This window comes from Anabrus simplex, chromosome 4, assembly GCF_040414725.1.
Source record: "Anabrus simplex isolate iqAnaSimp1 chromosome 4, ASM4041472v1, whole genome shotgun sequence".
NCBI lineage: Eukaryota > Metazoa > Arthropoda > Insecta > Orthoptera > Tettigoniidae > Anabrus > Anabrus simplex.
Genome location: NC_090268.1, coordinates 302,923,535 through 302,936,698, shown reverse-complemented (window position 1 = coordinate 302,936,698; position 13,164 = coordinate 302,923,535). Strand labels below are relative to the sequence as shown.

General features: G+C 38.5%; 1 protein-coding gene across 1 annotated transcript in view; it reads left to right on the top strand.

Annotated features, from left to right (window-relative positions):
- The window catches only part of Rich (Guanine nucleotide exchange factor subunit Rich), a 629,630-nt gene that overhangs the window by 580,500 nt on the left and 35,966 nt on the right, over positions 1–13,164 (top strand). The window contains exon 22 of the mRNA XM_067145638.2: positions 3,518–3,706. Coding sequence (XP_067001739.2) covers positions 3,518–3,706 — 189 coding nt within the window. The remainder of the gene's footprint in view (positions 1–3,517; positions 3,707–13,164) is intronic.

The window sequence follows — 13,164 nt, the reverse complement described above, 5'->3', positions numbered from 1 at the left end:
TGGGAAAAACTCACACTAGCGACCTGATGGCAATAGAAAAAGTCAAGGCCCAATATCTCAAGAAAATTCTAGGCATTGGGAAGTCAGCCCCTTCAAGGCTAACATATGTTCTAACCAAAGAGGACTACTTCATTGATGATATCAAAACACAGTGTTGTCAACCAAACACTAAGCTCTACGAGAATGCACGCCAAACTTTAAACGAGAAAAGAAATGCTGTTTGGTCCGACTTCTACTCCACGGACGCCATAATGATGGAAGAGTGGAAGCAAGCAGATTACGAGCTACGGCACGTAATCACACATTACGCCACTCATGGATTTCACTACAGATTCTGCCAAACTAAAAACTTCCACCAGCAGAACTAAGACTGTATATGTAACCTGTGCAACGATCATTGTGAAAGATACCATGCACAAAACTGCAAAATGAGGACAACCTCAATAATAAGAATGGCATTAGCATAGTTGACCATCTGTACAAAAATTGTTTTTGCACATTGTGCGCTTGTCATTTAATAATAATAATAATAATAATAATAATAATAATAATAATAAACACTACAGTACGCAATGTCTTCAAACAAACTTGCAGTTTCTTACCATTGCACTTAAAAACAAGATGATGATGATGATGATGATGATGATGATGCTTGTTGCTTAAAGGGTTCTAACATCTAAGGTCATCGGCCCAAAATATATATGAAGCTGCACTGCCTGCGAGAGATACTTTCCTCAGTGTAACATCCTTGAACATCACAAATCTCCATATCTTGTGGAACCAAGAATGTTGATTGTCCATTGTGTGTCATAGAATAATACTTATCATCATCATCATCATCATCATCTGGAGCAGTTTCCAACCACAGGCTGTGTATGTTTGGAACATAAGCCTCTCCATCGTTTTCTGTCCATCCACCACTTCTCTTCTCTCACTGTCTTCCAGTTCTCTTTTCTTGCCTCAATGCTCTTCTTTACACCTTCCAACCATCTGTCCTTTGGTCTTCCTCTAGGTCTCCTTCCCTTCATCTCCATTTCTAACATCTTTCTTAGTATCCTTTCTTCTCCCATTCTCTTAACATGTCCATACCACAGCTGCCTTGATTTTTCTTTTTTTTTTTTTTTTTTCTTGTGGAGGTACCTCATTTTTATAATTTCCTGAACTCTCTCATTTCTTACTCTCTCCATTCTTGTTAAACCTACTTGATACTTTTGAAACTTCATTTCCACTGCTTGTATTCTACTTTTATCCCTCTTCTTCATCACCCACGTTTCTGATCCATCCTTTACATTTCTGTGGCACATCCCTGTTCCATATCATTCCTTCCACACTCTTAAAGAATCCATTTGTACACCTTCCTCTTTCATTGATTTCCTTCCTATTTCCTCCATTTTCTTCAATTACACTTCCCAGGTATCAGTTTTTTTCCACTGCTCCCCTCCATGCTCAGTTCTTGTTTTGTGTCATTACCAGCACTTCACTCTCTTGTGCCGAGAAGTTCGTTCCATAAGATGACACAACTTCCTCCCATACATTTAGCTGATGTCCAACAAAGGAGTAGTGTTACGAAAATGTTGCAAACTTTGGGCTGGGAAGACTTGGGAGTAAGGAGACGAGATGCTTGACTATGTGGTATGTTTCAAGCTGTCAGTGGCGAGTTGGCATGGAATAACATAAGTAGAAGAATAAGCTTGAGTGGAGCTTTTAAAAGTAGGAAAGAACATAATAATATGAAGATAAAGTTGGAATTCAAGAGGACACATTGAGGCAAATATTAATTTATAGGATGAGGAGTAAGGGATTGGAATAAATTATCAAGGGAAATAACATAAATAAATAAATAAATAAATAAATGAATACTGGATTAAAGCCACTATATTTAATGAAGCAGAGTTTTCAGTCAAATTGCATAGGCCTTCATCAGGGCTTCCGACAGTGAGCAAGGAAATTCAAAGAAACGTGGAAGTCATGACCGTACTATCCACGGCCTACCCCACTAATTGGACTCGAGGATCATCGTACTGTGATTCACCGCCCTCTGTCGACGGTTTTGTGAGTGTGTCCCGCTGTTCCATGGTGGTGTTACGCATGTATTTCTCTACAGTAGAGGTCTCCATGTATTTGATAACTTGAAGCCCAAATAACATCAACAGGGAAAATGGCTTCAGTTTATCAAATACGTGGAGACCTGTACTGCAGAAATACATGCTTAACACCACCATGGAACAGCAGAACGCACTCACGAAACTGTCGACAGAGGGCGGTGAATCACAGTACGATGATCCTTGAGTCCAATTAGTAGGGTAGGCCGTGGATAGTATGGTCATGACTTCCACGTTTCTTTGCTCACTGTTGGAAGCATGCCCTGATGAAGGCCAATGCAATTTGGTTGAAAGCTCAGCTTCATTAAATAAATATAGTGGCTTTAATCCAGTATTAATTTATTTATGTTATACTATGAGCCACGAAAACTTACGTTCATTACTTATCAAGGAAAATGTTTGATAAATTCCCAAGTTTATTGAAAATATTTAAGGAAAAGATAGGTAAACAATTGTAAATAAATGTAAGTATGAGGTAAATAATTAACAGGGAATCTACCACCTGGGTGACAGCCCTAAATGCAGATCATTGATGATTGATTTGATTAATTGATATAATCTTTTCTGAAAGAATATCACGATAAACTCAGAAAAAAATCAGAAGACAATGATGAAAGAACATTAAAAGTACGATTTAAGTTAGTGTTACAGTGATAAAAATAAAGCTTCTAAAAGTTTGAAGATGTTACATCCTTATTCCTCTGTTTTCGGCTTCTTCGCAGCTTTTACAATGCCTTTTCGTGTTGTATGTTCTTGTCCACTCGTCTGTTCTTATCCACTCGGCTTTAGACATTTCCTTTCCACATCTTTCCAGTCATATTCATTTATGTTTCACCTGTGGCCTTCATTTAAATGATTTATTACACTTGGTGATTAATCCACACAAGCACTGTCTGTCTTCTTGACGAATGTTCCATCTGTATTTCATGGAGAACAAAGATCTGTTGGCTATAAATCAGCTTGAAATTCAAATGTATGACACAAGAAGGTACCGCAGCGTAGAGGAGTGATAATACACCCTATTTTCACTGAAATCTTGTACATACATTTTCATTATAGACTGTTATGACTTCCAGTGTTCAGTCTACAAGCCTCTGTGAATTCACTAATTGCCATCACAATCCTCTATTTGCAACTAGTCCTGTGGCCTCGTTTAGTTCTATACGTCTTTAAACTGTTGGAAACTGAGTCTGACCATCACTGTGGTCTCCCTCTACTCCTCTTACTGTCCATAACAGAGTCCATTATTTTCTTCTGTAACCTGACCTCCTCCATTTGCCTCACATGACCCCACCACCAAAGCCGGTTTATGCATACAGCATCATCCATCGTAGTTGGTTACATCCTTATTCTGGGGAGGTCTTCATTTATTGACATTATTTTGGTGTTTTTAACAATTCTCTTTATACTTCTAGGTATCTACTTCAGATTTTCATGGAAGCAAGTTGCCTCGAATGGGCCTTGATTATATCAGTATTGTTAAGAGATGTCATGGCTGTTCTTCGTGCTACAAATGCAGCTCGTTCACCAGATCAAGTTCTTGAGTCAGTCTTGAGACTTAAGGAAGGTCTGGTGCAACTTATCCAATGGAGTAACTCTGAATGGTAAGTTTTGTAATAAGAATAGCCCATATCTGCTAGTTTTAGCTAACCTAGTTTAGGTGTGGAATTGCCAAGATGAGGAAACAGTTTTGTAAAAGAAATGAATAACTTGCCCCTGTGTAATGGATTACTTAACTGGGATGATTTTTTTTTTAACCCTCGAACCGGTAGCTCATAATAGATCGGCAGGTGTACGTCTGTCTCAACTGCCGCTGGCGATAGATCATCAGGTCTACTCTACCAGTAAATACAGCTAGAAGAAATAGTAAATATTTCCATTGAGCATTTATCAGGCATGTTTTCTCCTTGGAATGTAGAATGTTTCGGTGTTAAATACATCCATTTACCTTTTATATATCTTTGAAACAAATGAAGGTCGCGATTCGTACAGCTTTGAAATACATGTTGATTTTGTTGTGACTTGCTTTTGTTGTTTACTGTGTATTATGCACACATAATGGTTACATTTTTGGATTTAAATGATGAAGGTAATAGAATTAAATGCATCTATAAATTCAAGGCCCACTGCAGCAGAATGGACAAGTGTTGTGCCTCCTGAGGTAGGTTATTAATACCCACCGGTTAGAACTCTATCAACTACCATACTTTTTATTGAATAATTCAAAGTATTAACACTATTCACTTAAAATGTGTATACTTATCATCAGAATTAATTTCTCTACAAAACATATATTTTAAAAAGTTTCAGAAAAAACTGATTAGTCATTTATATTTGGTGTGAAGGCCTAAGTAAAAAATATTTTGATTTTTGAGGGGGCATTTAAAGGGGCAGAAAATGAAAAACTATTACATTGAAGGGTAAATGCAAACCACTTTTCAAATAGTCCAGTTCATGCTAAATGTTTTGGTGTATTATATGTCCATATTCTGTGAATAATACATCTGTCAGAATGACATACATCTGGTACTGCAAATGTGTGGTGCACTCCTACCGATTAGAGCTATTTCAACTACTGGTTCATGGGTTAAACATACAGACTGTAGTTTCACATCTCCTGGTACATATAAAGTACATCAGTTATAAACTCTGGAAGTCTTTGCTCTAGTGTGCAAGAAATGTTCAACAAATATTGTCTCGTTAGTAAAGCAATGGGAAACTATCTCACTCCTCATTTCTATAGTGTGCCTCTTCATTGACACCAATGCTCTTTATGACAGCAGATAGTGGATCTGTTGAGGTTCCAACCAGCCTTCAGGCTAATGACTCAACAAACATGCATACAGGTAGTAAATCTCATCATTTACATTTTCCACATAAGAAGAAGGCCTGACACACAGGAAACCAATCAGGAGCAGTTGCATCATTGGAAACGTCGAGAGAATACGTCAGGTGACTGCGGAACTTAGCTCAGGCAAGAGATAGATCCAGAATATTCAATAGTCGAAAAGCAAGGTTAGTGAAGTCCTAAGGTGTAGTTGCAGGCAGGATAGCAAGAATACAGTACATAATAAAGCACAAACTGAGGCGAACACTGTAGTTTAGTTTTCACAGTAGATCACGGAAGTTGAAGTCAGCGGGTCGGATGAGTCCATTATAATATCCTCCTGCTACCATAAAAGAAATCCAAAGAAGGTATGCGAAGAGATGAAGACAAGGCATTGAAAATTCCCACATGTACTAGGTGAAGGGTCACAATGGTTACTTCCAACTGGCAGCACCAATCCAGCGGAGGAGAGTGTGAAGATGAGAAGAGAGGAAAGGGTGGGGGATTGGTATGTACCAAGGGAGGAAAAGCAAGGGTGGGGAAAAGAGAAATCATAGGGTCAGGGTATACATAAATCCAAGTAATATATATATGAGTATGTTTCCAAATTCAAATGACAGATCTGTGAATGTGACTGGTCGTGAAGTAAAGAAAATAAACTCCCGTAACAAATCTCCATTAAGAGCGAGGGTTCGTCCGTTGGGTGGTCATGGAGAGGGGAGAAAGAGAGAGAGAGAGATGGAGATATTATTTCTCTACAGATCTTTTATAGCTGGCCAATATGGACTCTCTTCACATCATATAAATCCGAAGTGGACTGCAATAAAGCGTTAATAGATGTAGGCAGTGCAATAATGTGGAATGGTCCTATTCTAGAGTATGGTCTTAACAAGTGAGATGAAAGTTTACCAGAGACCTGATTAATAGCAGAGCTCTGAAGATGATTGGAGAGAAGTACGAGGTCACTAACCTTAAAGGTAGACTGTTTATGGTGAGGATTGTAAGTTTCCCTGTGAATGCCGTATGCTTGCATCAATTTTGAGAAAGTATCTTTCCAAAGAGATTCCGTAGACTGAGTATCAGTAGTTTCTAAAAGACTTTGAAGATTCCAATTCAAGGTCAAAGGCATTTGAAGATCTCATCCCAAAAAGAGTTTGGCAGGAGTTTGTCCGATAGAACAGTTAAAACTGGAACTGAAAGCTAAAGCTAAGGAAGAGAGGTTATGAAAAATAGACAGAGGAACTTTAAAAGTGTGGTGGTATCTCTCAACATTATTAGCTTGGGGGTGATAAGAAGCAAAAATTATTTTTATACCACGTTGAAAACACATATTGAAAAAGGATTTCAAAGTTAAGATAGATGCATTGTCAGAAACTAAATGAGTAAGTAGGCCAGTGGAGGGAAAATGTGATCACAGAGTAGATTAATAATTTTATTGGGGATAGATGCATTTGGAAAATTCTAAGTTCCCATGGAGGGAATTAGATATTTTTCACCAATAGAGCATGTCAAAGACAGAACAGATGTAAGGCTTTTCAGGTGTTTGCTCTATTAACCAGCGTTTCGTCTTAGGTCTGACACTAGACTCATCAGAGTGGGATATGTCAGACCCTACCCACTGACTCTGGAGTGTATGCAGGTGAACTTATCAGAAGCCCATATAAGAGGCACAGTCTGATAACTGCATACGGGAGATAAATCCATGTGGAATTTTTCCGTAAAGGGCAGAGAATTAAACATTTGGAAAAACTATCCAGCAAGGTGTAAATGTAGGTATTTCCTTTAGTTGAATAAATTATTGGACCTAACAAATTAATGAAGAAAGGTTTGAGCGGAATAAGTTCGTGGAAGAGCAGAAGTCCGGATGACTTATTGTGTAGAGGTTTTGCTTTGTTGACAACGAGTCACAATATTGAACAAAGTTGCATATACACTTACGCATGTGAGGTCATAAATAATGAGAGGCTATATAAGTGTAAGTTTTGGTGATACCTGGATGTCCACATACTAATATGTCAATATGATGGGTTGACCATATAAGTCGGTGGTCCGTCCAGCATTCATCAGCACTTGTTAGAGCCTTTGTGATTAATACATCGCGTTGGTCTCGGGCGCGTACAATTATGTAATCAATTAGTGCCAGTGTTTTGACCTTGGATGTTGCCATGATGTTTTAAATTTATCCTTTTGTCTGAAGAGGGTATTAGTGATAACTAGATTGTGCTCTGAGCACTTCGTGAGCAGAAGGGTTCCATTAGAGTTGCAATACCCTACTACCTCTTTTCCAATTAATTTGGGCCATAGCGTTGAGTCTCTACCAACTCGTGCATTGAAGTCTCCTAAGAGAATGATTTTGTCAGCTTGGGGTATTCTTGTTAGAAGTGTGTTAAGTTGGCAGTAGAATGCTTCTTTTTCATCTTCTTCACAATTGAGGGTTGGAGCATAGGCACTAATTACTGTAGCTCGTTGATTGTTGGTGAGCTTGAGGCATAAGCTGATGAGTCTTTCATTTAATCCAGAAGGAAGTTCATCAAGGTGAGGGACAAGTTCATTTTGAATGGCAAAACCAACACCATGAATGCGGGGCTCATGAAAGCTTTTACCTTTCCAGAAGAAAGTGTATCCGCCTCCTTGTTCTTTAATTTGTCCTTCATCGGGCCTTCTAGTTTCACTCAGTGCTGCAATATCGATGTTAAATCTTTTTAGTTCACGAGCCACGATAGCTGTTCTCCTTTCTGGCCGATTAGCTGTATCATTATCCATTAGAGTACGGATGTTCCAGGTTGCAAAATTCATCTTTATTTTCTTTTGACCGCTTATGGTGTACCCTCTGGGCGCGGTTTCCCAGTCGGGATGTGTTGAGGCTGACTATGTTTAGGGCACCTTTTATAGCCCCCTCCCCATTCAGAGTGAGCAGAGTGGTTCCTGAATAGGCCTGCTCAGTCACGAATGCAGCACACGAGTTGCTTTACAGCCTCTCCTCAAGCAAAACGGCAATCACACATTCGTCTCCTACGTGCCGGTTCGTCACTAGGAGCTCCCAGACTACACAATCCTGCTCCCGTCACAACTCTCCAATCGCTGTAGGGCTTGTAGTGTTGAGTTCTTCAGAAGACGCCTGTGCGTGACATCTTTTAGTGTGGGAATGCTGCTGCACATCAACAATCACACATTTCTTGACAGACTCGGAACCTGTCGCCAGTGGCATAAGAGTTATGACGACTGGAGGCTCCAAGACTGCTGCAGCCTTCGTCCGCCTTCCCAGCCGCCAGGGAAGTTTTAGTTGTCCCTATGCCTGGTCCGCCATTGAGGACTTTCTATGCCGTTGACCATATATGGTTCTTCCGCCTTTAGAGGTGGTTTCCCACCTCAAGGGCAAGAGAGTGCCCCAGCCTCTGCCAGCTCATCCGCGTTCATAGGGAGCCGTTGGCATAGCAGAGGGGGACTCCTTATTCCGGGAGTTTCTCGGTCGCCAGAGCCTCGTCAGTCGAAAGCAGGGTGCACCACGTGCAGGTGAGGTTGACATTTGAGTAGGACAACCTACATTAATATTATTAAATGAGAAGAATCTTCGTTAAAATATTATTTGCTAAACATTTTATTATACTGATAAAATCACACGAGATGGTGCCATACTACAACACATGAACAAGAAACAGTCAAGAATAATGCAAAAATTATATATATATATATATATAGTATGCTTTCGTGTCCTTGTAGTTTATTCATAGTTGTAGTTGGTCCTCGGCATACCTCAAATCATTTTGTTAATTATCATGGTTGTAGAAAGTATAAGTACGTTTTATTTAAAACACGAGATTGCATCGCCGTATATCAACACATGGTCCATTTGACCACAACAATTATATATTTACACTGAACACATACGTGTATCCTGGGTTTACCTAACAAATTAAATTCAAAGAAAAATCAGCCAACGCCGGAATCGAATCCATCACCATAGAACACTTTGGGAAATAATAAAACACATAAACACATTACATAAAGAGAATATCAGACATATATCACACAATACATCTCGAAGATTATGGCTTAACCAAGCCATAGTATCTGGTTAAATTCTCGCTCCAACATGGGTCGAACTCAAGTACTCCAGCTTCCAAGGTAAAAAATTTAAAACTCCAATCGCGAGCTAATTTAATGCATTAGCATGGATCTATCCTTCGCAAAATAGGAAAATTATCCGCATTACTCATAACGTATCATTAGAATGGAATAAAGACTGCTCTGGTGAATGAAAAGGATCTCGCCAGTAAACCTTAAGCTTTGCTGGAAACTACGAAATCTTTCTCGACCCTAAGTCGCAAGTAGTAAAACTGTCAATCATGACAACAGCTGTGTGTGTCCAGCTCCGTGGCTACAAAAACACATTGAACACATCGTTTCATTCTTTCTTTCTTTTATATATCATCTCAGCTTGTTCTCAAGTACGCATTCATTTGAGAGCCATTACTTCTTATTATTCATTATTTGGCTATATATTCAACCCAATTCAATATATCACAACAGCCGTAATTATTATTATCCTTTATCATTCCAACAACATAACATGTTACAGCTTCTCCCTTCCATATCATACCACCGTATCTCAAATCTGTTCTATTAATTTACAGAGAAGACTCCATTCTTACAGGTTATTTAATTCTTCTCGCATATCTATATAATTCTCATAATACCTCGGTTTGGGACATCTTCATTGATCATCTATTATGATACGGGATTTATAAATACCTGAATCACCTTGAAGCAAACATATAGTTTATATTCAAACTACTATGAAAATCTTTACCAGATAATAACATTACGAAAAAATATAAGTTTAGCTAAATCGCTATTCTTCCCAAATATGTGCTTCATGTACACTAAGAATTTATGGGATCTATATAATAATTCATGGAAATAAACCTGCTAAATATCAATGATTATTCTTAAATCACTTGAAAATCCTAATTAAAATAATAAATAATCTTTTCCCAGTCACACGCGTATAGTGTTCCCTACATTTAATATTGTTGTTAATTATAACATTTTAATATTTTACAAAAATAAAAATTGCTACTGGCATGCAAATCCCGTGGTTTAATATATACAAAATAATTTGTACTTATCAAATCTGGGTATGGTTTGCCGTCATCTCGAGGTACATCTTAGATTTTTACTCCATCATGATGAGCGGTATTCTATCTGATAGTCTTTGGTTCCTCTCCGTACTACCACGATCCATGTCTCGAACTGTGGTCTTCTTAGTTGAGTCTCTGGACGCTACCTGTAGAAATGATTGCAGGCACTTAGGCGCGATTCTTGTAGGCACCAGATCTCGGGTTCGACAATCACTCACGAACATACAGGCAAAATGGGAAATCAGTTATTAAACACTGTTTATGTACTTTCAAAGGAATCTACTGTTAATAAGATCCACTGCTAACTTTACATAGTTTAATGCAAATAGTGGCAAGTTTGTAGAAATCACTGTTCATTTCCCCATTAATCACACAGTCTATCACCACGAGTGTCCATGGAGTATGCAAACGCTAATTTTATCAGGAATAATTCTTTGATTTTACTGAACGTCACACTCCTAAAATGCTTTGGATTGGTTTTTATTCATTACTGAACATAATTAACTGTCTCACTACTTCTAAACAACCTGGCGCGTTTGCCCTTTCATTGACGATTGCACCATGAGCCGCAACTGACTGTTTTTGTTAATTAAAATGTTAAATGTTGAGATAAGACTTCTATTCATCAATAATGTACATTAACTTGTACCACATGGGTTATTCCATGATATTTTACATCGCACTGATGTATTTTTCTTCTGTGACACAACACTTCATACACTGATATCCAAATTCACTCCTAACGTGTGGGTACTGCAGCTACACAAATGACAATGAGATACTGTATCTAGGTCCTGGCTATACTTATAGCCTCCGGACAAAATGGTCAGGGGGGCAGGTAAATGATGCCCCTGGCGAAATGAAGGTCCGGTAATCGGAATCTTTCAGCGACGTGAAAACACTCAAATTATAGCTTGTGACCTCTACTTTCTACTGATCGCATATAGAACTAAAGCGATCAGTGGGTCATTCACAATCTCAAAAGCGTCCTTTTAGAAAATCAAGCGTCATGGTTCGTCACACAAGATCTCCCACTTTTTTCCACATGTTGTCAGATTTCAGCAGTCATCTTTACTCTGCGTACCACTGTATGGCAAGTGTCATTACCGATCCACTATTCAAGTATTGCATTTATATGCATCAACAATTAGCATTAAATACATCGGTTCGAATGAGACCTGACTCATAAATTTCCAAAGATTATTTCAGATGAAGGTGTTCTTCTTCTTCTTCTTCTTCTTCTTCCTCTCTTTAGTAAATTATGGTGAAGTGGCACCAGTGAATGCGGTGTTGAATTAGTAAAGGACATTTATTTCTCAGGAGTTAACACACCTTAATTCAGCCCACTCTCCGACAACCTACATTTCCACACGTAGCGTCATCTTCCCTTCTTGCTCCCTCGAAAAGAGAGTGTGATTTCAAGGTTTGGCAGTACTACACTATCCTTTTGTCGTTACAGCGCAGAAAACTGCTCCCTTCGGGCTGGGGTATCGCAAATCACACCCCGGCTCGGCATGTAGACTGCTAATTACTACATTATATGTCACAGAATGTTGCGGAAAACGGCATATATAATTAACTAAACCTCCTAACATGCCTATGGCATGGTGATGAACAGTTACACTACCAAGACGCATGGCTAGTGCATACCGTGGTGGCCACTGCGTAGGCTACTACTTGGAGCCACCAACAGTGCCAATGCACTATGAGAGACTTTGTCTCATTACCAAAAATTGATGCCTGCTTGGCCATCAGATGATATAGATGTTGATTCCCATAGGGAATCTGAAATATTTGTCCCGAATGAGTAAAGTTATAATACCAATATAAATGGTCCGTTATTGAACATTATAAATTTTCCAGCTAACTCATTCCTGGTTGCCAGCGTTTCGCCCCCGTCTGCTAGGTTGGACTCATCAGTTGGTACCTAGCACACCTCCCAAGATGCATGGCTAGTGCATACCGTGGAGGCCACTGTGTAGGCTACTTGGAGCTACCAGCAGTGCCAACGCACTATGAGAGACTTTGTCTCATTACCAAAAATTGATAGTATGGGACAAGGGAGTTCTTCAGAGGGCTAAACAGACCATGTTTAAGACTTATCTCCTGCCCATCATGAGAGAGTTGCATCATAAATAAAAGAGAAATAAGTCAACTGCAAGCCTGTGAAATGAAGTTCCTTAGCCCTTTCAGACCTGAAAGAAAACTGGCGGTGTGAATATTTTGTTTGTACGTCAAAAACTGACTAAAATGCTCTTAAATACATATATTTTAGTTTATTCTACAAAATAAAAATTAACATGTGAGAACCTGCACAATTGTGCTTGTCAGGACTTAATTCACTACTTACAAAAAAAATAAAAATGACCTGAATGCATGTGAATATACATATGTACATGATCAAATGTTCTATTTTACAGTGGGGAATAATTTAAAACAATTCAATCTTCATTCAAACACAAGTAAACATTACATTTTCTACACTGCTGAGGACGAATTTTGCTTTTACTGCCCTTTCGGCGGCAGCACCTTGTCGTTGGACCTGAAAGAAAACCGGAGGTGTGAATTTTTGTTTGTACATCTAAAACTTACTAAAATGCTCTCAAATACATGTTTTTACAGTTTATTTTACAAAATAAGGACTTTTGGCTAAAAAACAGAACCCACACAATTGTGCGTGACAGGACTTAATTCACTACTTACAAAAAATTTAAATATCAGCTCAGTATGGTACATGTGAATATACACACGTACATGATCAAATGTTCTATTTTACAGTGAAACAATTTTAAACAGTTAAAATCTTATACATTACATTTCTCACGTAGAGTACGAGTTCTGCTTTCACAGTCCTCTTGGTGGCAGCACCTAGCACTCTGCATGCATTGCCCGTAGGGAAACCTAGCCTGCACACTTCATTGATTATATTCTGATTTTCAGTAAAACTTCTAGATTAATATGAATGCAATAAATAAATAAATAAATAAATAAATAAATAAATAAATAAATAAATAAATAAATACTTACTTACTGTAGGCATTACTGCTTCCCGCCATCTTGCCGATGAACTGTATTTTTGTACTCTTCTTCCTGC